At 38.8% G+C, this 27,616-nt stretch overlaps 1 protein-coding gene across 1 annotated transcript; it reads left to right on the top strand.

The window, feature by feature from the left end:
- Positions 1 to 24,221: 24,221 nt before the first annotated feature.
- s1pr5a (sphingosine-1-phosphate receptor 5a) lies at positions 24,222 to 27,414 on the top strand. Its single transcript, XM_053612011.1, has 2 exons — positions 24,222 to 24,397; positions 25,368 to 27,414. Exon 2 carries the CDS (start codon positions 25,552 to 25,554, stop codon positions 26,755 to 26,757), a length of 1,206 nt encoding a protein of 401 aa, XP_053467986.1. The 5' UTR covers positions 24,222 to 24,397; positions 25,368 to 25,551; the 3' UTR covers positions 26,758 to 27,414.
- The last annotated feature ends 202 nt before the right edge of the window (positions 27,415 to 27,616 follow it).

The following is a 27,616-nucleotide window of genomic DNA, read 5'->3' as shown; positions in this document are numbered from 1 at the left end:
TGGGCTGGGCCTCTTCCAGTGAAGGGAAATTATAATGAAATTTAAAGACATCCTTTACAATCGTGTGCTTCCAACTTTGTGGCAACAGTTAGAGGAAAGCCCACATATGGGTGTAATGGTCAGGTCTACAAACCTTTGGCCATAGTTTACTTTCTCAGCTAACAAACTTGCATCATTAGGATGTCCTTTGAACCTATAAGGATGTTATCTTGTAGGGTGCTAATGTTCTTATTAATGTTCCATTAACATCTGGTCTCTAGATATCTTAATTGTAACATAATATCAAAATATATATATAGGAACTAGTTCTTTTCAGTATAACTTTGTGCAGGAAAAACAAAACTACCATCCAGCAAAGATACGGAGATGCCCTTTATTAGCTGGGTTAAAATACCAGAAAGTATTTGAATTGTCTGTTATCTGTCTTTTTAAAGAACAGAGATATCTGACCTCCTCTGAAAGACTCCATGAATGTGTGGTGTGAGCCAGAACAGACCGAAAGTTTATCAGTGCTCCAGACCTTATATTTATACTATGAAATCACAGACTGACCTGGTGTTTTACTGCTTAAATCACTATATATAGCTGTTTAGGACATACAATTGAATAAATAACAAAATATCATATAAAACTTTTATATGCATAAATGGCTACTTGTGGCCTTTAATTATCAAGTCTCTGTTATTCCATATGAAAAAAATTTACATGGAATTCAATTATATTTCACAATTTAGTCCATTCAGCTCCAGGTTGTAACATTAGAAACTGTAGAAAAGTTCAGAGAGCATCGGGCACAAAGCGGGGTACACCCGGGACAGGGTGCCAGTCCATCGCAGGGCACAATCACACTCACACACCCATTCATACACTATGTACACTTTAGACATGCCAATCACCCTACCATGCATGTCTTTGGACTGGGGGAGGAAACCAGAGTACCCGGAGGAAACCCCCACAGCATGGGGAGAACATGCAAACTCCGCACACACATGGCCCCGGCAGGACACGAACCCCAGACCCTGGAGGTGTGATGCGAACGTTATAACCACTAAGCAACTGTGCGCCCTGATTTTTTGGACACATCTCTTAAATTGACTTTGACACCCCTGCTCTTCTTAGTTAACAGTTCTTTGCTTTTGAAAGGGATTCTATATGAAACTCATGGTAGGGTTCTATATAGAATCTTTAATTGTTTCCCCCCCAACAGACAGGCCTTACCAGTTCTAGATGACCGTTTTCCCACTAATGATTTAAGTGTATACATCTTTAGCATAACAATGTACTTCACATTCTTCTCATTTAAAGTAATCTTTAAATAATAATGTGATTTAAATAATCTGTGACTTCAGGCTTTTTTTCATATCCTTAGAACATGAGCCACTCTTTAAATATTTTTCCAAAAAGAGGACAGTAGGGGCATTATGGCATCATGGGGCTGATTGGCACCCACAGTGGAGTTATATAAAATAAATACTATAAAATTATACGGAATAAATTCAAAAATATTTTACAGTAATCATAATAATGTTTCTTTACATGTTTTTAGAGCAAAATAAAATGTAAAAAATCAGTTGCTATTAAAAAAAACCCACTATTGCGCTAGATGCTTTTCAGGTATACTTTCAGGTATACTCTTGCAAGACATGTTTAAAATTAGGTTGTGTAAATGCCCCTTCAGTAATTCATTTCCTTTGTCCACTGGCTTTGTATCAGTGAAAAAACCCTTTCATTACATTGGCATTGTGAGAGAGCATAGTGAAGAAAGCAATTTTCACCAATTAAACACTTTTTGACATTGGCACATAAGTGCCAGTTTTGGAGGTCATGCATTCTGTTTCCCAAAGATTGAAAACACTGGAATTTTTTTTCTGTAATTCATCTCTGAATTTGCATTTGGGGAATTTTTTAAAGCTGTGTTCAGTCTCCACCGCCAACCCACAGTGGACGCTCAGTGGTTGGCCCTGTTTTGCCATGCTGCCCCACTTTTTTTGAAAAACACTAACAAAATGGGGTCATCCTTTCTTGCACATTAAACAAGATAAACTGCTGTTTAGGTAAGACTGTTGAGGAATTTAAAAAAAAAAAACAAAACCTTTCCTGGCTGGACCACAGCAGTTTGAACAGATGGGGTGAAAAGTTTCACAATCCCAGTTATTTATAGAGGACAATTGACTATAACTATCACTGAAATAAAACCATGTTGATCATTACTCATGTAGTGTTTGCTAAACAGTGTTTTTGCTAAACAGCTTAATTCTTAGGGACTGGTGCTATGATCGCAGATTAATACCATGTGCTGAAATGTTACAATAGCATGTTTAGCATTATAAATGTTTATCATTATCTTGAACTCAGTCTGCTGGGGGCAACACTGAATAATAATAATAATAATAATAATAATAATAATAATAATAATAAACAATAATAAGTTTAATTTATATAGCACTATTCCAGAACTCAAGGATGCTTTACAATAGTAATGTATAAACAATGAACTAATAAACATAAATATACTGATAAACAATGAACAGTCATGGACAGACACATAGTACAATCAGTGAAGGCAATTACATAGCAGCACATTAGGACAAATAACATTGAGAAAACAAATAAGTTTTAAGTTGAAAGTTAAACTCAAAGATAGAAGTGATACTGAGAAGAGTAAGAGGGAGTGAATTCCAGATTTTGGGTGCTACTACGCTTAATGACCTTCCACCCATTAGTGGAGAGGCGAAATTTAAGGACAGAGAGGAATCCGGACCCAGAGGACCTGAGCGAGCTGATCAGGTTGTAAGGGAGAAGCAATTCACCAAAATAGCGAGGTACCAAACCGTGAAGTGATTCAAACTTAAGCAGGATTATTTTATATTTTATGTGAAATGAAACCGGTAACCAGTGACGTTCAAACATGTATGTGTAAGAATTCTAGCAGCAGAATTTTTAATATATTGCAACCAAGACTGAGACCTTAATCAAGACGTGAGGATATAAATGCATGAACCAGTGTTTCGGCGTCTTTGAAGCTAATGAAGGGACAAAGGTGAGCAATACGACAATCTCAAGTCAGGAGTCTGCTGATTGCATGACAGGAAAGAACCGGAAGCTTTTACAGTCACAGTGCTACTCTGGTATATGGTATTATATTTAGTAGAGATGCACCGATACTAAATTTCTCAGCCGATACCAATAACCGATTATTCAGAGTGATATAGGCTGATTCCGATAGCCGATAGTTCTGCCTTTTATGCCTTCTTTTAAATTAATAATAATTAATTACACAATTCTGAAAGAAATACAAATAAAAACTTTATTCTCTCCATTTCAACAAGTTGTTTCACAGTAACTGGTCTCATAAACAGAAAACACTTTACTCTAATTAACATTAACACATGAACTCAATTCTGAAGATTAAAGTAAGATTTCTTAACTTATTGAATGTTATTAATTCATATTAACATTGACTGAATTAACTAAAAACTCCTGATAGGCTTCACATTTACTTCATATCACATTCTTCTTTACACACAGCACGAAATCGATGTGTTTTCCCACCCTCTTTTGATTGACAGGAAATAATCGGCCTTGATCATCAGATATGTTTAAACTATTGGCCGATGGCCGTTAGCGTGAAAAATGGCCTTCGGTGCATCTATAATATATAGTGTTTATTATATTTAATGACATCCAATTTTTTAATGCATCTATTTTAATCTCAACAAACAGATTAATGTAAAACATGCACATAAAGTTTGTGTGTGTGTATGGTTGTTAAAAGTAAATGATATAAAATGGTATACACTGTAAATCTGCTTTTTAAAGCAATCATATCAGGTAAGCACACTACTAAGTGAAAACCTGACCTCCCAAGTGGTACTGCAGGACTTTTCCAGTGAATAGCTGTGGACAACACTGTTGGTGCAAATGCTCCAAGCCCAATGCTGAACTGCACGTTCCACTACCCTGGCATTGTGCCTACCCAAACACCCCCACACCATCCCTTTAAACCCATCACCTTTGACTCTATGACCTATACACAGCTGGGTTCCACTGCTTGCTAGCCCCAGCTGCTTCCCAATGAGCAATGGGATAGCGTGACGATGCGGAGTGGCAGTTATAACCTTCAACCTCAATCTGAAAATTATTAAGGACATGGAGTACACAAAGAAGTGAGGAAATAAACTTTCTTAAACTTGTATAAATAGAAAACGCTTATGCATCAATCGCCCTTTCAACCTCAGCCTTGGCCTGGATAAAATGGAAAAGAGAGAAACCTGGGGGTTGGATTTAAGATCTCCAGCTGGGAGGTCAGCTGTCCTTAGGGACAATGTGAGGATATGACTGTTTAATGACAAGCTCTGATAAGACACATGGGAGAGGGAGGGGCGGGGGGGGGGGAGAAGACCAGAAGGAAGCCTAGGGCCCAACAAGGACCAATTTTCTCACCGACAGTCATTTGTTCCAGAGCAACATGACAAAAAGTACACATAAACCTGAGAGACCTTGACTGTTGTGACTGTGAGGTTAGTTTTGTCAGTAGTCTTTGAATAAAGATATGTGCCATTAACATATCAAATTTTCTTGTTTTAAGGGTTCAAAAGGAATATACTCTCAGATGGTGCCTTTTACCCACCAAATAAAACTTGAAGCAAACTATTTATTTATGCTTTAATTCTCTGTCATGAGTTATGAGAGCTGATATCTCCATAGCCGGTTTAGTGAAGCAGATTTCTGTTTGTAACTATATCATAATGGCAGTTGCACAGGAACTGGTTTATCGGGGAACCTTAATGATAATAGAAATGAAAAACATAGTTTGGTAGATCATCACAGTTTCCAGTCATCCAGCAGCAGGACAGATTGATGAGGTAATGATAACCTAAGACTAGTGGAAAACAATCATCTATCCATTGCACTCTGTTTCCTAAGACAGTGCAAGTGATGAGCAAACATCTTGCATGTATCCCTGAGCAGTTTATCAGTTCTTGAAGGCCTCAATGTGTTTTATCTATTCTACTGGACAATAGGCTCTGGATTCCTGCTTTGTCTATGTAGGATTAGCAAGCAATTTAGATAACCATATCACAGTGTCTAGACACATAGGCAAAGCTGATGGCCTGACAATGTCGCTCGGTGAAACAGTGCAGTTCTATGAAGTCATTGATTCCTGTCATTTCCAGGTAACTATGAAGAGAATTGCGGTTGATGGTGGAATTCTGTTTGTTTGTGAACAAGCTTTGAAGACAGATGTTGAAGGTGTTTGAAGAGAGTATGGTTTATATAGGAGTGCAGAGATGAAGGTGAGAAAAAATGCATTTGAAGCAAGGAAAGGCCCACCATCTGGAGAACTGATGAGCTGTGTCTCAGATGTGGTGGTGAAAAGCAGCTCAATCTGCTGAGGAGACATGGAAAGAATTTGGTGGGACACAGGAGGAAGAGACAGAATAGAAATCCAAGAATGGGCAGAGATGGAAAATCAAGCCAATTGGAACTGAATTAGCACAGATATGGTCTTCTTGGCAGGCTTTTAGAAAAAATGACTGTGGCTGTTGAATGAACTTCAGGGAAGACACTGAAAATGCAAAAGCATATAATGGAAAAAATGTGTTGCTTGAAAGAGTAAGTGAAGCCGGAATGCAAAAGCAGCACATCTCGCCATACTCTCACTGGGTTTTCCCTATTTTCATGTATGCCATTCAGGGCTCCCCCAGCATTGCAAACTTAGCAAGGGAGCATTTTTTAGACACAGTGTCCTATAATGACAGGTCTCACCAACACCCAAACCCACAGGGCAGAAGCAAAATGTGGATGGGTAGGTGGATATGGGTGGGAACTAGTCCCACTAACATTAAAATGGAGGTGGTGAAGCCTTTGGCCCAGGATATTGACTACATGGGGCTTAATATCAGGGTACAGGTGACTCCAGGTCTGTAGTGGGCAATTCTGAAAGGGTGTGAACTCATTTTGACCTCCTTTATTTAGAAAAGATGATGCATAACACACTATAATGTGACAATGCATAATATCCTCTACAGCTTATGAAATGCATTCAGACTAAGACGAAAACATTCTAAAGAAGTGTGCATGATTATGAGAACTGCAACTTTCCCCTGCAGAGGTGTGAAAACCAACAGCTGAAAAAAATATAGCATTCTCAAAGATGCACATGCAACCTCATTAACCAAACAAACCAAAGTATGGTCTGCACATCACTCAAACTTTATGTTATATTCTATGTTCAGTGTCTTCTCCTGTGGAATGAAAAACTTTGATTGAACCAATTACAACAAAGTACTGCTGGAAAAACTATCTTGTATGCCTCGATGTACTTGTAAGAGATACTACTGAGTCATGAGCAGTTTGGAAATAAATTAAAGGTGTATCATATGAAAAAGTGATGACGCATCTGATGGTAAGGTTGTGGCAAGTCACTATAGTGTCTTTCCACGGAATTGCATTTGTAGCCCAGTAGCTCATTCCGCTAAGTGAAACTAAAATAGGTTCTAGGGAGTTTCTTGCAACAAATAAGAAAATTATGCTATAGTGCTAACTAGGCACATTTTTCAGCAATGGTTTATCTCACTGTATTGAATGATTTAACATGTATAACATTATGTGGATAATTGCAACTGCTTTGGTAATGCACATCAACACTAATGATGATTTAGAAAAAAAAACACTGTATATGGCTTAATGGTATTGTATGCTGCTTTCCCCCAAATGATTTAATGAAGGATATCGCTATTAAATACAAACATTGCAGTTTGTATTTATAATGTTCATGATCACTGGGGACAAACCACAGAATCAAGAGAATCATCAGGAAATGTGGGGGAGTTCAAACACTCAAAGTGCAAGACTCCCAAGGTCGAAAATACAAATGAAAAAAAGTGAAATAGTGCAAAGGGAAAAGTGCAAACAGGATAAATAACAGGAAATTTGAGATTTAAGCCCCTGCCTGCCCATTGTCCTTACTAAAATATATATATTTCTTTGTTCTGCACGGAATCTTAAAGTAAACTAGGCTCGACTTGGTAAATGGCACACTTATATAGCGCTTTTATCCAAAGCGCTTTACACTGTGTCTCATTCACCCATTCACACACACACTCATGGTAGCAGAGCTGCCATGCAAGGTGCTAACTTGCCATCGGGAGCAATTTGGGGTTAAGTGTCTTGCCCAAGGACACTTCGGTATGTGGAGTCATGTGGGTCAGGAATTGAACCACCAACCCTATGATTAGTGGACAACCCGCTCTACCACCTGCCCAAAGACTTCTGCTTCTATAAGGGTTTCTGATCTGTCTGCTCAGATATAAACAATAACAAAGCATTTACAGTGGATAAATTGATGCTAATATGCACCCACTGGCCACTTTAATAGTAACACCTGTACCCCAGATCATTCATGCAATTATTCAATCAACTTATCAACTTGCTTGTATCTTTCTCATTTGTAAGTCGCTTTGGATAAAAGCATCCGCTAAGTGAATAAATGTAAATGTAATAACTAATCATCTGGCAGCAGAGCAGTGCAGAAACTAATGTAGATACAGGTCAAGATCTTCAGCTGATGTTTATGCTGCCACATTGGCTAATTGGATAACTGCATAAATGAGCAGGGAAACGGGTATTCCTATTAAAGTGGCAGGTGAGTGTATTGTTACTGTTTGTACAGCTGTCTAAATGCTTCCGCTTGTTTCTGCTACTATAGCATAAATAAAATTTACAGCTGCTCCACCCTCGTAACCACAAGTGTAAATGAAGCAAATGAAACTTGCTCTCTTCCACACACTCAGGAAAAGCAGCCACTTAACATTCTAAGAAAATAACACTACTACCGGTTAGTGCTAAATATATCAGCTATAAATAAGATGATATTATTTTACAGAAAGCCCAAGAGGAACATAAAACAAAAGTAAAAAAAAAAATAATAACACTTCACTCACATCACTGTGACTAACTGTAATTATGTGTAATTTCCCTATGAGAATGTACTGACCTTTAGTGGGCCAGCCTAGCCTGATTTAACCTTCTCATAAAAAACTTTTACTCTAGTCCAAATTTAGCCAACCCGGTAACATCTTTATAATATCTTTATGATAATTGAGATAGCCATCAGAACCCTGAAAGACATGTCATGTGATGCTGAAGGGTTTAGAATGGAGAACTGCAGTTGTGGTTTGTTTGCAACACATCTAACATAAGTCTAAACAATTATGACTCAAAACATTATTACTATCATTTCATCATGCTGCATTTTGTTGTATTAGTACTTGTACTCAGTGCAATGACAGTAAAATTTAATCTAATTTAATTTAATCAGTGCAACGATAATAAAAATTTTATCTAATGATCAGTAATGTCGTGAGTACTTTGAGACCTTAAAGGTCAGCCTGTGTAATTGTTTTGCACAAACATTCTCCTAACAACAACCAGTTCACAATTTCAGTTCTCATATACAGTACATGAGCTGGGTAATAAAGGCTACCAGAATAGTGCCCACTGGCAACAGATGTGCTGCAGTCTAGAAAAAGATGTCATATGGCAAAATTATAACATTTTAATATACTGTATAGTTCTGAAAAACACTTTTCTCAACAGAAATACGCTTTGCTTTTGTTTGCTTATAGCTCAAGAGAGATAGCAAAGATATAACATCTCTATCTAGTTACCTCCAAAAGTGAAAAGGGAGAAAATTGTGTTTACATTCCAAATACTTTCTGAGAATAACAGACACCGAGACAGCTGGAATCTGATTACAACTGAACTGATTAGGTTTATGTCTGTTTCACAATGGCACATAGCTATCCAATAAACTAATTCCCCCTATCAGATGACAATTACCAACCGGGGGAGAGTGAAGGCTAACATGCGTCCTCTGAGACACGTAAAGCCAGCCAACTGAACCTTTTCAAACTGCTGCTCATCCTGCATCACGTAACACACATGGAGGAAAGTGCTACCTGCCCTCTTCTGAATACATGTGATCACAAATAACCAGGATTGGTTAGTGAAGCTGTGATTGACATGGGGGAGAGTGTATGTTATCCCTCCCACCTATAGAGCACAGCCAGGTTTGCTCCCTAGGCCTGGCCATGGATGGCCTTGGCATTGTCAGGATTCATACTCATGATCTCTTGAGGATACGGCCGACAGTTTTCTGTTGCACCACTTGGGAGCCCAAGTTTTTACCACTGCATTTGTTAAAGTGGCTCCTTACCAGCATGGTCTTTGCAGAAAATATCTAATTTTTAGTTAAATATACTTATGGTTAAGTTTTATGGTTAGTAAGTGTTTTTTTCATCTTTTTAAGCTGTTTGCCAGAATTCAGCCACAGCAATATCCGGTGTTTTCCCCCAGACCGTCACACATATGGTGCAGAGAGCTGGAATCACTGGGGGCCCTCTAAACAAGAGTTTATGTGATACACATGTTAACTCAATCTCTCGAAAATAGCATGTTGGCCTGTGTTATTTACAGTCAAGGCCAAAAGTTTACATAGGCTAAAGACAATCTAAATTTGTTACATTCAGAAGCTTCTGACTGGCCAATAAGTGGGAGTACACCTGTGGCTATAAAAAGGCCACTTTTAGAACGATGAGAAAATCTAAGCAACTCATCCAAGATCTCAGGAATAAAAAATTGTGGTCCGCCACAAGTCCACTTCCTCAACTGAAGATACCACGAGCATCTATACAAACAATTGTATGCAAATATAAAAGTCTTGGGACCACAGTCACTGCTTCATTCAGGAGGGAAGCACAAAGGAACTCCCAGGGATGAATGCATTTTGGTCCAAAAGGCTTAACTGAACCCCATGACAACAGCAAAGGAACTGGATGCATCAGGTACCAAAGTATGTACATCCACCATTAAGACAGTTCTACATCGTCATTGGCCTGAAAGGCTGCTGCGCATAGAAGAGGCCCCAATTCCAAGACAGGCATAAAAAAAACTCTGAAGTTTGCAGGTAATCACCAGCTTTTTGAAGGAGTGGTGAACAAAAACTTGATGAAACAAAAATTGAACTGTTTGGCCATAATGATCAGCACTATGTGTAACTGGTGAGAAGGGTGGGAATTTTAATCCAAAGAACACCATCTAAAGTGTAAAGCATGGGGGGTGGCAGCATTGTGTTGTGGTTGCGTTTTGCTGGGAAAGTGACTGGTTCACTTCAGAAAATAGATGACATCAAGGGCAAGGTGAATACAAACTTCTAAATTTCCAAAGTTGTAACAAAAATGGCTTTATTGGAAGTACTGGAGTGGCCATCACAAAGATCGTGGACTGAACTAAAAAAAGCATGTCTGTGAAAGGAAGCCCACAAACCTGACTGATTTATATCAGCTACACTATATGGCCAAAAGAATGTGGACACCTGACCATCACAACCTGTGGGCCTTCCCCAACCTATGTGGGCCTTCTGTAACCACAAAATTTGAAACACAAAATTGTCTAGAATGTCTTTGTATGCTGTAGCATTACGAATTCCCTTCACTTAACTATCTGGACTAGCCTAGACATGTTCCAGCATGACAATGCCCCTGTGCACAAAGCAATGTCCATGAAGACATGGTTTCCGAGGTTGGATGAACTTAAGTGGCTTGCACAGAGCTCTGACCTCAATCCTGCTGAACACCTTTGGGATGAACAGGAAAGCAGACCATCAACATCAGTGCCTGAACTCACTAATTGGCTTGGGTCTGAATGGGCAAATCCCCACAACCATGCTCAAAAATCTAGTGGAAAGCTTCCCAGAAGAGTAGAGGTTTTTATAACAGCAAAGGGGGACTAAATATATAATGGGATGTTCAACAAGCATAAATGGGTGTGTTTGGGCAGGTGTTCAATTATCCAATTTGGCAATATAGTGCAGGTCAGGAGAAATGAACATGAACATCAAAGTATTGGGAGAAGCTTGTGGAAGGCAACCCCAAGTGCTTAATTCAATTTAAGCAATTAAAAGGCAATGCTAACAAATACTAACAAAGTATATGTAAACTTTGACATACTGAAAATCTGATATAGTCAATAAAAGCTGACATATACCTGTCTTATGAAAATAAAGTAGATAACTTAACACAGGACATGTACAGTAAGATTGAGTTTGCAAGTCTTTAGCCTAGGTGTATGTAAACTTTTGGCCACAACTGTGAGGATTTTTACAAATGTTCTGCCATTCAGTGGCTTAACAAGGCCTTATATAAAGCGATACTTTAAATATTTTTTTCAGCACACAGATACAGTAGGGATCTTTAATTACTACTGCTACATCATTGTTGCTAGTAAATCTCGGGTGAATGAGTCAGAAACCGATTGTCTGTGGATTTTAGGATAAGGGATGTGAGAGCCATAAGAGTTTGTGTGTGTGACAAACTCCCACTAAACATATCAGTGAGTCATATCTCACAGTGACTATCACAGTATGGTGTGGGAGAAAAAAATATAGAGTAATACTAAGTAAATACACAAATGACAAATATGTGTTCTAGGAAAGATTTTGTAAAAACCAATCTTACAAAAAAAAAGAAACAAAACAAAAAAACAACAAAAAATAACAACATTTTCTACACCTCTTAACACACCCAGCTATCATCACTTTGCTTCCTTCCAAAAGGTGCCAGAGGCTCAAGGCTACAAAACCAGTGACTATCTCTCTATATTTCCTCAGGAAGCCCTACAAGGTCAACATTTTGTCAGCATAAAATAGAAGCCAGTGCTTACGAACAGAAATAAGCTCCGGAAGCAGTAACGGATATGTGTGCTTTTCCTAATATGACTAATATGATAAGATTCCTAAACATAATTTGGTAAATACTTTGGAACAGCATCCAAAAATTGCATTTTTAATGTAATCTTGTCAGATCTTGATTGTAGTATTATAAGGTTCTATTTGAATTAAGATTAACTGGTATTATAAGTTAAAATACCAATACATAATGGCACAATGGGTAAATAAACAATTCTGTTTAAAGCAGAATGCTCCAGCATTGGAAATTAAATGTTGCTTTCAGCCAATGTTTGTGCTTTATATAATGCAGTACTTGACTGCACATGTTTTTTTGCCTATGGGGAGACCATTTTTATGCATGATGTTGCAATACTATAACGTACTATGAACCTAGGAAAGGAATGTGCAGGAAAGTGTGGGTTTCAGGGAAAAACACATAGTCTATGTACTGTGATACATCAGCATTAACACCAGTTACATAAGGGCCTGTGATACAAGATGGTGATAACTTGAGAACGTCCAGATGACAAGTCCTCTTTGAATACAGTGCATCCGGAAAAAGTATTCACAGTGCTTCACTTTTCCCACATTTTGTTATGTTATAGCCTTATTCCAAAATGGATTAAATTAATTATTTCCCTCAAAATTCTACAAACAATACCCCATTATGACAATGTGAAAGAAGTTTGTTTGACATCTTTGAAATTTATTGAAAAAAAATAATATTTTTTTTTTTTTGTAAAGGATTGTATCGAGGCACAGATCTGGGGAAGGGTACAGAAACATTTCTGCAGCATTGAAGGTCCCAATGAGCACAGTGGCCTTCATCATCCGATCATCTGTAAATGGAAGAAGTTTGGAACCACCAGGACTCTTCCTAGAGCTGGCCGACCGGCCAAACTGAACGATCGGGGGAGAAGGGCCTTAGTCAGGGAGGTGACCAAAAACCTGATGGTCACTCTGACAGAGCTCCAGCGTGTCTCTGTGGAGAGAGGAAAACCTTCCAGAAGAACAACCATCTCTGTAGCACTCCACCAATCAGGCCTGTATGGTAGAGTGGCCAGACGGAAGCCACTCCTCAGTAAAAGGCACATGACAGCCCGCCTGGAGTTTGCCAAAAGGCACCTGAAGGACTCTCAGACCATGAGAAATGAAAGATTGAACTCTTTGGCCTGAATGGCAAGTGTCATGTCTGGTGGAAACCAGGCACCAGTCATCACCTGGCAAATACCATCCCTACAGTGAAGTATGGTGGTGGCAGCATCATGCTGTGAGGATGTTTTTCAGCGGCAGGAACTGGGAGACTAATCAGGATTGAGGGAAAGATGAATGCAGCAATGTACAGAGACATCCTTGATGAAAACCTGCTCCAGAGCACTCTGGACCTCAGACTGGGGTGAAGGTTCATCTTCCTACAGGACAACGACCGTAAGCACACAGCCAAGATAACAAAGGAGTGGATACAGGACAACTCTATGAATGTCCTTGAGTGGCCCAGCCAGAGCCCAGACTTGAACCCGATTGAACATCTCTGGAGAGATCTGAAAATGGATGTGCACCGACGCTCCCCATCCAACCTGATGGAGCTTGAGAGGTCCTGCGAAGAAGAATGGGAGAAACTGTCCAAAAATAGGTGTGCCAGGCTTGTAGCATCATACTCAAAAAGACTTGAGGTTGTAATTGGTGCCAAAGGTGCTTCAACAAAGTATTGAGCAAAGGCTGTGAATACTTATGTAAATGTGCTTTTTTTGTTTTTTATTTTTAATAAATTTGCAAAGATTTCAAACAAACTTCTTTCACGTTGTCATTATAGGGTATTGTTTGTAGAATTTTGAGGAAAATAATTAATTTAATCCATTTTGGAATAAGGCTGTAACATAACAAAATGTGGAAAAAGTGATGCGCTGTGAATACTTTCCAGATGCACTGTATATTTGTTATCAGGAAACTTCAGGAAACATGAATCATGAAGTCAGGATATCACACGTCACAAGCTATAGTGTAAATAAATCAGAGCAGGTGAATACATTTTCTGTTTTTACAAAAACATACAATTCGTGTCAGCACTCCAACTTCCCTCAGTAAGATGTATATCTATTTTAACCACAACCACAGAGCTCATGAATTAGACTGGAATTTAAAAGAATAAACAAATGTCATGACAAGGTCCGTAAAACATTTTCTGCAGAACTTGAGAAATCTGAGGATGTTTCTGTACATGCCTCAACCATCTGACATATCCCACAGGGATGTGGGGCTCTTTTCAAGGAATAGGTTTTAAAGTGCAAGAGGGGTCCAAACAGTTTGGAAAGAATATAGGTCTTGTATCCTGAGTATATTTTACAGCAAAATACTTCACATAACTTTGGGTCACATAGTTTGTCTGTTGAAATGCTAAAACAACAGGAGTAGAGGTGCCTTACTGACCATGTGCTGGAGCCTGTCAACATCACTGTGTTCAGATTTACAAGACAGACCCTCACCGGCTGCTAAACTGGGCCCCTTCAGCTGTTTCTCATCTTTGAAGCTCGCTTGTGTTGAGCTTTTGTGTGCGATGACACCTTATATCATTGAGTGATGACAACCATTTGCTGCCATCCAGATGTAGGTAGGTTTGCAAGAAGACCAGGTTAATCAAGTCCTCAAAATGCTCTTTTAGGAAGTTTTAAGATAAACACCAGTGAAATTACCGTGGGAAAAACACAACAAAAACATGATTGGAAAAGTTATTATTTTTGATCATGTATGAGTTACAAAAATATGGTTCTATAACTATATCTCCCCAAAATAATTGTGGATTGATGTTGGCCAGATGCCATGTGGTCCCCATATGTTAGACATATATGGCTAATTTACTTGACAAGCTGTCAAAATGCATACTTGTGTTTATCTACCTGAAACAAAAAACAAAACAGAGGAAAAAAAGCTTACAACCATAAAAGTTCTTTAATATATAAAACAATTAACAACTTGAGATCAGACTCTGTCTTGCATTAGCAGCCTGTAACCTTAAGTCAATTGTGCTTTAAATCTACAAACAAGAACGTAATGCATTAATATTTTCCCACAGTGCTGGTGGATTTTCCAATTTGATTGGTCAGAAGGTGTTTTTTATATAATAGTTCTGATAGTAGTTCAAGATTTGGTTTTTACTTTTATGGAAAGAGTCTCCAGTGTTGACTTTGTAACAGTCAAAAGTCCCCTGTATGGAGGATGTTGTATTTTGTGGTTTAAGTCTCATTTACGTCAAGAGAAAGTGACAGAACCATTGTTTATAGCCGGTATAACAAAACTGAACTTGTTTCGCGGTCATTCCATAACATAAATGTTACTATAAATGGACAAAAAGTACAATTTATTTATTAAAAAAACGATATAATTAAAAAATGATATCATTGGCAAATTGTTGTAGTGGAAAAAGAGGAATAAAACACTTTGGGAACTGTCAAAAGTAATCAACTTTGCAGTTTGGGATTTGCTGTGCCCTTTCACATAGCTTAATCTGACAGCTGCAATGATGGTGTATAGGGAATACCTGCCAAATTTGACCTGAACAGTTCTGACAGAAAATTACTATTACAGGCCTGCAAATCTGCAGTTGCTCAGAAACACCATATTTTAGAATGTATTTCTCCTGCCTCTGAAGGGCAGTACTAAATGAAAAAAAAAATCTTTAAACAAAATAATTTACACTGATCATCCTGTTCAAAAGTTTACACCCCTGGCTCTTAATGTTGCCTTCTTGAGCATCAGTGAATGTTTGCACCTTTTGTAATAGTTGTGTACGAGTCCCTCAGTTATCCTCAGTGTGAAAAGATGGCTCTCAAAATCATATAGCCACTGTTGTAAAGGGGTCAAATATGCAGAAGATGCTGGAAAACCAAATAATGTGCAGATTTTTCTGAAGAACAGTAGGCAGTTTTACTACTCAGGACAAACTCATGAACAGCTATCACAAAACATAAAAACAGTCGTTGATCACCCAGGTGACAACACACAGTATTAAGAATCAAGTGATGTAAACTTTTGAACTGGTTCACTTGTGTCAATTCAGTTAGTATTATGCCTTTTGGACTATATTTAAACGTCTGTTATGTGAAATAGCTTATTCAGGGCAGTACTAAATAAACAAAATGCAATTTTTATGATCCCTCTTATTATTATTTTATAAATTACTAACATTCTGCAAGGCATATGTAAATTTATGACCTCAACTGTAAAAAAAACACTATGGCTACAAGTGCAAGTCCCTCTGGTAAACCACTGAGCTTAAACATTCTATCCATGGATGAGAAAGTTTTTTTTTATGATAAAGCTCCAGATTGCAACAGTTTTAATGAATTCCAGAGATGCAAACACTGGACACGTGAGGCTGCCAATAACAACAAAGCCACAAAAAGCAAAAGTAGTTCAGTTCCTGTTAAAGCAGTCTGCTGTAACCACATTCAGCTCTCATGTACAGTGAAGTTTTGCCCCTACAGCATGGCCCATATATATGAATATATATATACATTTGTTTTTTTTATACTGTACATATAAATGCAACATCAAGCTCTTTGTTACTGCATTAAGCTTTAAAACTCCAGCTAGAAAATATTTCTAAGCCTAACTTAGGCTTAAAGGAAATTAGTGATAAGGGTGCACATATATCATTTACAGAGAAACATGCAACACTAGAGCAGATGCTTAGCATCACAATGTAGTGCAGAAATTATGGAAGAAAAACATTCATGCGGGGGGGGGGGGGGGGGGGGTGTAAATATCTTGGCTCTATGAATCCAAACAAAGCCACTTTCCAGAATTTTGAGAGTAGAGGGCCATAATTCATCTTTGATATGCGAGACAGTTTCAGGAAAGCAGCAGAAAGGAAAACAATTCTTTAAGATTTGAGTAACTACATAAACAGCAGTGTGTCCGTGCCCGAAACCCACAATGGTACCAGAAAGGAATGAACGAGGCCAGCAGCATAGTTAACAACATGCTAAAAGTGTATGTTTGTGATTTGAAGCTAATGTGCTATGTTTGAAAGAGCACTGAAGCTGCAACACATAACTAATGCATGTTTGAGGAAGGGAAAAACAGCAAAAAACCCCATGTGGTCACGAATAATGAAGATTTAAATGTTTCCTTTTGAATCCTGAATGTAGCTGTGTGAGAATAATAATGTTCTCTCAAAACTAAACATTAGATGTGCGATGTGAAAATAATGAAATAGACTTGTGTGGAAAGTTAACGTTTGTCATGCAACATTAGCCTCAGCTGGCCAAGATCACCATCCAAAAACAACAGCGTGAGACCCAACGAGAACACTGGACTGACTCGTTTAATCATTGTTTATGTCATTAGTTGTAATAATAAGCAAAACATTCACATTTGGTACACAAGATTCTTGACCTGTGTTTAGCATACAGCCAACTCTAGAACTATTGAAAAAGTTTACATACATGCCATGATGAATTTTTTTAAGCTTAAAATTTGAGGATGCTAAATAGTTCAAACAATGCATTTTCATACATCAAGACTTCAGTAGGGCAGTTTCAAAATCTTTTGTACCCCTGCAATGATGAAGCCTCCACTGGTGAGAATAACAGCACTGAGAATAACAGCTCTTTTTTGTAAGGTATAAGATTGGAGACACTTGTATCTGGATCTTGGACCTCCTTGAAGTTTAAATCTGGAGACTGAGATGACAATGGCAAAACTTTAATTTTCTGCCCTGCAACCATTTATGTGAATATTTGTATGTGTGTTAATTGCGTTAATGTTAACGTGGAGTTTCACTCTATGTCCGTGTGGGTGTCTTCAAGGTTTTGTGGTTTTTAACTCTAACCCTATGGCCAGATCATAACCTCTTGGCAGACACATTCAGGATTTGGGTGAAATATCCTGGTACTTAGTGAAGCCATGACTCACTGATCTTGACAACTATTTTATTAGAATTATTATTTTTTGTTTTTGCAAGAAGAAAGATAAGTAGGTTTTCCAGTTGTTTGAGTGGAAAAGAACTTTGTGGGTTTTATATTCCCCAATCATTTTTACCCATTCTCTGCCAGTAATTTAATAGTGTAGGAAAGATGCTGGATGGAAGTCTAGATCTTATGCTCTGTACATTGTACTGTTGTCTAAACAGGAACTGATTTCATCAATAAGTGAACAGCTTGGTAGTACAACCAGTGTGGTTTTACCACACTAAAAAGAAGCCAAGTCAGCTGGATCACAATTTGGGTATTTCAAATATTGGTTATTATGACCTAGCTGCAGGTTATTTTTATTGCTAGAAAATGTAAAATTCTTAGGGGTTAATTGGTTGTTTCACTGAGTGAACACTTAAAGGTTTTATGAAGAACCCCAGAATTTTTGAGTTTTTTGACCTAGTCCATCCATCCACCCATTTTCCATACTGTTAACCTGCACAGGGTCACAGGGAACCTGGAGCATATCCCAGAGAATTTAGGGCGCAATGCAGGGGACACCCTAGACAGGGTGGCAACCAATCGCACACACATTCACCCATTCACATTTGGAAATTGCATACATGTCTTGCATGTTGAACCCCCAACCCTGAAGGTGCGAGGGAAACGTGCTATCCAGTAAACCCCCATGCCCCCCTGTTCTAGTATAGTGGTTAGCGCATTTGCCTCACACCTCCAGTCAGAGTGAAATCAACTCCCGTTAGAGTGCCCGTGCTGACCGCTGTCCATCACTCAAAGTGCCTACAAGTGGAACGTGATAAAGAGTTCAAGGTGTTGACTTGGCCTCCAAATTCCGCAGATCTCAATCCAATCCATACTTGGACAAACAAATCCGATCCATGATGGGTGCACCTCGCAAGTTACAGGGGTCTTGATGGGTCAGAGCTGTTTTGGCAGCACAAAGGGGAAACACATACACACTATACATTTTTAGTAAATATTATGTAATTTTACTTAAACAATAGGTATTTTATGGCAATCCAGCAAAAAGGCCCATCCTATCAATCCAGCAATTTACTTATGTAAATGTAAACAAGGCAGCATTTTTATGGGTGCACATAGGTCTTAGATGGAACAGTAGCCCTTTCCATTAGTTACACCGTTTTTAAAATAAGCCTGGCAACTCTTTGCTTCATATCTTCCTTCTTTTTTCACCAAACTGAATAATAAACACAGACGTTTCCTGCTCTTTTTGTGTTCTACAAAGAAATTCCAACCCTCCTGCAGTTTTATTTCTACATCTTTCCTGCATTACTTTAATAAATAAAACTCTTAATACCAGGTGTTCACAGCACTTCTACATCTTAGAAAACAACTACAATCACAGTCACCATCTGAATCTAGCTATGAATGTTTGAAGGATGTGGAGAAAAAAAAAACAGATGTATAACTAACAAACACTTTAAAATATCTCAGAGTCTGAATTTTCCCACACAGCTGTACGTGTACTGCATGCAGTTTCTCATTCTGAATGCTTGCACACATCACTACCCTCCACTCCACCTCCCCCAAATAAAACGATGGAGTGTGTGACAGAGCGCAGCCACATGAGGGACTTTTTCAGCATGATTATTCAGATGGGCTGAAGCTATTTCTTCTCATGATTCATGACCAGTGTGCTCTTTTTCTACGACTCCTTTTGCTTTAATGTGGGAAAGCTTCCCGTCGTTCATCCTTCATAAGAAGGAATCCGTCCCAAACCAAAATCATTTCAAAGCTTAATAGCAAAGTGACTTGGTGTATCTGGAAGTCATCTTCTGTCAATTATTAGGGAAAGGTGGGAAAATACGTGGCTTTCACCACACCACACTACATCACACCACACCACACACCACCACACCTCACCATACCACACCACAAGAGCATTTGACGTCATTTACTATGGCATCATGGGAGTGAGTGAACCAGAAGTGATGGTAATGAAGTGGAGTACACGAAATGAGACCTGTAGGTGGGACATCAGTATCATTGACACTCTGGAAAGGAATGTCTTTTTACAGGGACCAATCTCCACAAGCCTGAGGGCTTATCAGAGAGCATGTGGGTGGAGAGATAAGAGAAGGGACTGCGGGAGCGGGGAACCATAAGTGAGTCAAGGGGGAAGGGGTTAACTGTTGGGGCGTGAGACTTTAAGTTAGTGGGTAGGGGGTGGGGGTAGTGGGGGGATTTACAAAATGATTGCCTTAGAAGTTAGCAAGGATGGGATGGACTGCTGAGAAAGTTGTGACATACAAGACTATTCCAATTAAATGTTTAAGTAAAAAAAAAAAAAAAGAGTTATAAAATTAAATATTCAAATTCATCTTACCAATCTGCAAAATCAGCTTTAACATAAGGAACCAGGGACTTAATAAGCAAAACTCCATTAATGAAAACATATACTCTTAGACAAAAGAAGCCTTCAGTGGTTCTTCAATGCTTCTTTGGATAGTAAAGGGTTCTTAGCTTCCTATACAGAGTTCTGACTGGAAAACACTCCCATACGTTTCAACCTTTAAGGGCTCCCCAGAAAGCCAACCAAAGAGATTGATCTTGATTCATTTACAGGAAATTCTTATTGTAATCAGGTGGACAGCTGGTTGAAAACTTTATGCAAGAGACAAGGATGTTTGTAATACTATATAAGTATATCTTCATATATGGTGAGTTTCAGTTATAATCAAGTCATCCCAAAAGGCAGTCTCTTCCTGTGTTTATTTGTTCCAGAAATCCCTACTGACTACAACAAATAGACAAAACACTGCCTCTTTTCTCTGACCCTCCCACCCTCCCTCCCTCCTTCTCTCATGCAAAGGAAAAAAAAAGAAGGAAATTCTGATTTGGATGGAGATTAAACCAGCTACAGCGTTTTATCCAGAACATGGACACATTCCTCTATAATCTGCATTTTATAGCTAGCCTTCTTTCAATAAATGCTGTCTGGCTTTCACACAAAAAAAAAACTTCAAGAGAAAGTTTCCTCATTAAATAAATCACTCTTTAGCTGAGCAACACGAGGTTATGTGACTGCATTAATTAAAGGGAAAAGTGGATGGGAAAGAAATTAGAGCGTTTCCATAAATGCAAGACTTGCCCTGTGCAATGTAATTATAGATTTAATAGAATTAACCACTGAAAAGAGTGGTCGGGTGCGACAGAGTGAATGCTTGTCAGGATAACAGTGGATTCATCAATCAAATGAAAGCTTTGTTGTGGTGATTATAGGTGTATTTGTTAAAGTGGCATTCAGTCCAAAGGGTGTTGATGAAGCCTAGGACGCTTATTGGGACAGAAGACAGACAAGCAGTGAGTCCTGCAAACTGCTAAGAATAAATGAATAAGAGTCAAGCAAGACTGATTTCAGAAGTTCCTTTCGTTAATATATGTGTACTAAAAATCATTTCCAGATGTCAAATACAAATGTCAAAAAACTTCATTCAAGCCTCTTATCATACATTTTCATAAAGCAATTTAACCCCTGCTTATACAGCCCAACTTGTTTACACACAATGCATCAACAGTGTCACATCTGATCTCTACCTAGTCAGTTTCGTTTTACAGCTTCTATTCATCTTTAAGGTAACACAGTGTGTACACTGCCTTACAGGAATGAGTGATGAAAATGTCACCTGAGGTTCGAGTCAATGTGTGAACGCTCTCGTTACATTGAGGTAGCTGAGGGGTTGTGACAGACAGCCAGGGTCATGGCGAGCCACCTCATATGAGGGAGGAAATCTCATGACCTCAGGGTCCAGGCTTTCCACTCAGCTGAGGAACAACAGCCAGGAATATGAGGGTAATTGCTCTTTTAATCCACGGCCACATGAATTTCAGGCTGGACACCTAAAATAACACACCACCGTTTCTGGAAAAATCTGCATCATGATGATTATGACAAAACAAGTGGTGGGAAATAATGAGGAAAAATACAGATCTTCCCACAAAGTAGAAAGAGGGTTTTATAGTAAGGCTGGTGGGATACATGTACTGTAATCTTGGCATGTTCCTGTGAAACAAAAGCCTGGAGGAAGAAAAAAACCCAACCAGGGTCTGTTTTCAACTGGGGTGCTACATTTCTTTTAAAGGAACCTTGGTTGCGAGTCTGATTAATAATAATTCCAGTGGTCAATTCCTCTGTATAATAGTTAATGTCTGAAACTTTTTAAAAGTATTTTTAGTGTGTTTTAACTATTGATTAATTAAAGGCCTTTGTTTCAACCCCCAAAAAAATGTTACATTTGAAAGCTGGATCTTATTCCAAGATTATGCCAAAGCTCTGCTGTACATTACCATGGCAAGGTAAGAAAATGGTTTAACAAGAACCTGGATTAACATTATGAGGGCCCACCTTCTCCATTCAGTGCAAAGCAAATTAATGGTTGTTTGGGTTAATAATGTTACAGCTTGTGATCACATGCTGTGCCTTTGAGTCAAGTATAATTAACTCAATATAGAAGAATTGGTGAGTCGTTCAACCTTTGCATTAAAGGGCGGTCTACCATCGTGAATGAAAATGAATAGGTGATCACTAAAAACAAAAGAAACCTACAATCCCTTAACCACACCAGCCTAATGGTGACAAAGTGTCTGCATACTAATTAGCCAATGCACACTAGAATTGTTAATTAAAAAAAAGGGCTGTCTGATAGTATAATTTTTGCTGAGAAAATTCTTTCCAAACAGACTCTGCTGTTTTATTTGCGTATAGTCCCACGTCAGCAAGAATCTGCCGGATGCATTATTATTAACAGAAAAACCACTTAGAAAAGGCCGTTTTTAATAGGAGCCTTTACTGACTTCCTGATTTCAAGAGGTTTCATGTCACAGCAGCAAGTCTCTTGGAGACAAACTGTATAAACGTCTGGTGGTTAAACCAAAGAAAAAATATGTGCCAAGCTCTAGAAATGAATGAAGAGCTGGGGTTTTTGTCTGTAGGAGGCAGTTGAGACAGAAGTGTCAGGCTATTTTGTGTGTTAATTCAGGTAACATGCTGGGTCTGCACTCACACAAGGGGGGGTGTCTATAGAGTGTGAGTCAGTGGGTGGGCCTGGGGGCAGGGGATTGACAGGACGAAAGGACAGATCTCAGCGGCAGTTTGACCACAACTGAAAATCATAAGAATGTGCAGAGTGTTAAAATATGCTACCCTCTGACAGGTGAACAGGACACACAAGTCATGGGAGAGAAGCAAAATGCAATTTTAGCAGAAGCATTTTATGTTTTTAAAAAACCCTATTCATTTCCAAAATGTCTGCAAATGTTTGGAATGTAGCTTCCATGCTTTGCTCTGACACACACAAAAAAAGATGACGTGTATTTCTATTGTTCTGTGTGCTGCGCTCTGGAGAAGAAGGGTGGTGGTCAGTCTGACTGAGAGGACAGTGTGTTCCCTATGGAGCAAGTACACTGAACAGCGCAGCCCGGAATGACCTCATAGGTGTTTCTTAAGGAAATCCCTCTCCTTCCAGTCACAATGACAGAAATTCCTGTTTAAAAAAGCCATCCACCTACTGTAGTAAACACCATAGCTGGATCTTTTACTTACGTAATCCCTATATTTGCCATTACTCGTGATAAATACTCATATTTTTCTTTCTTTTTTTAGATAGAATGTGTGCAAAAACTGCCAAAAAATGGCTTGCATTACACATTTCACATATCTACAAGCAAGTGATTGTTCTGTTTCTATGGCAGTTTTTACCAATGTAACAACCCTGCTGAAAACCCCCCCAATAGAAACCATAACAGAAATGAATAGTTTCCACTACAAATACCATTTCAAACCATCAGCTAACCATTAAAACCATTACCATTATTGGTCCTTAATGGTATCCACTAGACATAACATGCCACCAATAGAAGGCAACAAAATACCAGTAGAGACCCACAGGGACCATTAGAGTTTCCGTTAAAAACCAATACAATTCACATTATAACCATTACAAATTCTATGAGGGTTTCTTTTTTTTTCCGCAGGGAACAGAGGCTTCAAACCATAAGCTGCATCGGTGATGTCAAACCACTGAAGAGAGCCGCAGAAATGTAGAGTTTAAAGGTATTTTATTCCCTTGAGACTGATTCGATTAATGAACAGGTACATGGCTGATGGAGTTGATGCAGATGTTAAAGCAGAGAGCTGGGTAAACTCTACAGTCCCGCTGGAATCCAATCAGAGAGCCACAGTGATACATACAGGGCCATGACTCTGATATATAGCTGTGAACTTGATCTTTCAATGCTTTTTGCCTTTGTGTGAGTGTGATTTCGGGTGAAAGAACATAGGCGTGAAAATACACAAAGCAGAACTTACACTATGTTTCTTGTTCACTGTCTCCAGGAGCATTTTTACATAACAAAACACTTTCATCAACAGGTTTGAACAGAAGGCTCTGTGTATCATTTTCATCAAACATTAGCCATCTTGTCAACTAATTTCCACACAAACGAGGCCATGTGAAAAGCTTACCTTTGCCTTGTAGTTGTGCTTACCTAGAGGAGTGGTTTTTCATTTTCACCTCGTTAAATACATCCAAGGAGAGAGAGAGAGAGAGAGCGAGAGAGAGAGAGAGAGAGAGAGAGAGAAGCGGGATGAAAGGAGGAGCAGTAAATTGCAAGTCTAATCCTGTCTTATACACTTCTTTCACTGCAGGCTGTTCTGCTCAGTTACTAGAGTGAGAGCACAGAGGCTCACATCTCCCTGCTGAAAACTACCGAGGTGCGTATGTTTTATATACGCTAATTTATATATTTACTTGTTCTATCAGTGTACGTTTTCATAGGGGCAAAAATTTTTTAGCCCATGTTTTAGGGAATACGAGCAAAGTCGAGTCTTGTTTCCTGAATACGCTTTAAACTCTGCAGAATCTCGTTGTTACTCTCTCAGGCTTTATGTAAACTTTTACTCAGGAAGACAATGTACATACTGTTTTCTAGTATGCAGGTATGAGGTTTTTCCTAATATATAAAAAAGAAAAAGCTTTGTCGTGTACCGTGTAAATTCACGTTTTGTGTAAAACAGTAAAGTATTCAGTTTTTGCTCATTTTAAATGATTTCCTCCTTTTGTTTGGTTAGATTATTCATATTTTTTTGCGCACTTGAAGAGACCCTTGTTTGACTCTGTGCGTGAGAAAGACAGCGAGAGAGAGAGAGAGAGAGAGAGAGAGCCGTTACATTTACTTAAAGGCTGTTTGTAGGCGTGCAGACATGTAAATACGCCGTCAGTACCTCATCTTTCCATCTCCACAACTACGCCGTCTCATAAACAGGTATTTCTGATGAAGTCACCACACCGCTCCTACCACTTGTTTCAACCATGAGAACAGTTTTGTAAACGGTTTTATTGTTTTGCCTGGAGGCTTTTTATGCGCTGAGATGTTGAACACACCCTCCGTATTTTCCCTCTTTAATCAATCAGATTTTCTGGTTTGTCTTCGCGGCCTGTTCAACAGCTTTACATTTGCTCTGTTTATCCTCCCTATTTATAATCCTCTATTAATGTGAGAAATCTTGCCTGGTTCGTTATTCCATAATTCTATATCATCAACACCGCGTAGTGATGTTTTTTTTGGTTCCTTCTTTTACCAGGACTGTTTTGTTACTACACCAAAAGAATGTAAAAGAATTGAAATTGTATTATCCATTCAAGGTTTGTTGATTTAAAAAAATCCGTTTTGTGTTACTTTAGGTTCTTCCAAAACAAAAAGCCCTCTGGACATATGGATTCCTGATAGAACTGCGCTTCGACACAGATCTGACTAAATAAACCTCAACCATTTTTGGATCAGTTATAACTTTTCATGGTGGAGTCATGAACTCCCAAAGGACTAGTTTGTGATGAGGATTCTCATAAAGGAATTTTTACAGGCGTGATGGAAGCATCACATTTTGTTGCTGTAGCTCCAACAACGATCACGAAGACCTCTGATACAACATACCTGAGCAGAATGTTCAAGAAGTACCAAAGTAACCAGGTCATCGTAGACCACTACAACTTCACAGGAAAGCTGACTGGGAACAGGTACACAGAAGGCATGAAACCTGTAAACATTGTGTTCCTTATTATCTGTCTGCTAATTGTGTTGGAGAATGCAGTGGTTCTTGTAGCTATTTGGAAGAACAAAAAGTTCCACATGCCCATGTACTACCTTCTGGGCAACCTGACTTTTTCAGACTTGTTGGCAGGATTTACCTACATGGTGAACATCATAACATCAGGGGCCAACACGCTCACAATGACACCTGTCCAATGGTTCATTAGAGAAGGTGGTGTTTTCATCACATTAGCTGCGTCCATCATTAGCCTTTTGGCCATTGCTATTGAACGGCATGTGACTATGGTGCGGATGAAGCCATACCAAGGGGCCAAGCGTGGGCGCATGTTTGCTCTGATTGGCGTAAGTTGGGTGCTCTCGATCATTCTGGGTCTGCTACCCATTATGGGCTGGAACTGCATGGGTATCCTGAACCAGTGCTCGACCGTCCTGCCTCTGTACTCCAGGAGCTTCATTCTCTTCTGCATTACAGTCTTTTCTGCTGTATTACTGGCTATTGTGGTCCTCTACGTCCGCATCTTCCGTGTTGTAAAGTCCAACACACAGCGGCTGGCTGGTGCTCCACAGCGTAAAGGTTTCGCAAAGAAGTCCCAGAAGTACATGGCACTGTTGAAGACAGTCACCATAGTGCTGGGTGTTTTTATCGCCTGCTGGCTCCCACTCTTTTTTCTCTTTTTATTGGATTTTTTTTGTCCAGCCCAAAGCTGCCCGGTACTCTTAAAGGCAGAGTACTTTCTTGGACTTGCTATGATTAACTCATTGCTTAATCCAATAATCTACACATTAACCAGTAAAGACATGTGTAAGGCCATACTGAGACTGCTCTGCAGCTACTGCTTGATCACAAAAGATGGACAGGTGAGGAAGTTTGGAATAACGTTCCTGGAATGCAGCACGAGTAAAACAGAGATGCCATCACACAGGCTAGAGGGCCTGGAGACGGTCTCCACTGGGAATTTTACACCATCTACTATCAAAGCTATTTTTCCCAAAATATCAAAGAGTGTAGTTTTGGGACAATAATGTTAAGGCTGAGTTTTACTGAGGCCTGGTATAATGAAGGGTATCTTGAGAGAATGAGTCAGTTGGTCAGACTGTACTGAAAAGAGCATCCTTTACTCCTGAACTGATTACATAGCTTTAATAACTGTATATCAAGGAAAGCATTAGAGACAGACAGCCTCAGAACGTATTACAACTTTCAGTATGGGCCTAACCAACATTTGAGAACTTTCTTGTGTTCTAATTTACTATGAGATGGTGAAAGTTACGTTGAGGATTTTAAAAAAATAACTGTGCTCTCTTTAAATCCAATATGGTGTGAAGCAACATGCACTTAAGCGCAAACAAAATGCAAGTATGACATAGTGGTAGATATTACAGTAACTGTGATTTTGGGCTTGTCCACCAGTGTCTTTGATGTCACATGATATTTGTTAATGTGCTTCAAGTCAAGCACCTACCATATGGTCTAAAAGCGAAGATATTATGCTTCGGGAAATATTTTGGTTTCTACACCATGCAGTGTTCACTAAGATCTGGTGCATGCAAAATTAACTTTTCATATATCCTTGGACAGCAAACAAGACAGACTGAAGGTAATGTAGCTAATATCCCACTCAGCCTTCAGTTTAATGGGAGTGCACTTTTGGGAATTAATGGCAGTTTCATTATCATACCAACAAACATGTTCAATCCATCCATTTCTACAGTAACTACAAATGTTACACAGTTAAAACATTTTTGTAGCAAATGCATTGGAAAGAAAATAAACTTTATGGGATGATGACATGTTTTGTAGCTGATTAGAAAGTGAATAATCCAGTGTTAATGTTTTTATGTATATAAAATATATTTATATCTTTGTCTTTATTACCTTTAA

Source organism: Ictalurus furcatus, chromosome 2, assembly GCF_023375685.1.
Source record: "Ictalurus furcatus strain D&B chromosome 2, Billie_1.0, whole genome shotgun sequence".
Taxonomy (NCBI): domain Eukaryota; kingdom Metazoa; phylum Chordata; class Actinopteri; order Siluriformes; family Ictaluridae; genus Ictalurus; species Ictalurus furcatus.
This window is presented reverse-complemented; position numbering and strand designations above follow the sequence as displayed.

Excerpts from the sequence above, each read along its gene's own strand:
- s1pr5a (XM_053612011.1), top strand. The coding sequence starts at position 25,552 with ATGGAAGCATCACATTTTGTTGCTGTAGCTCCAACAACGATCACGAAG.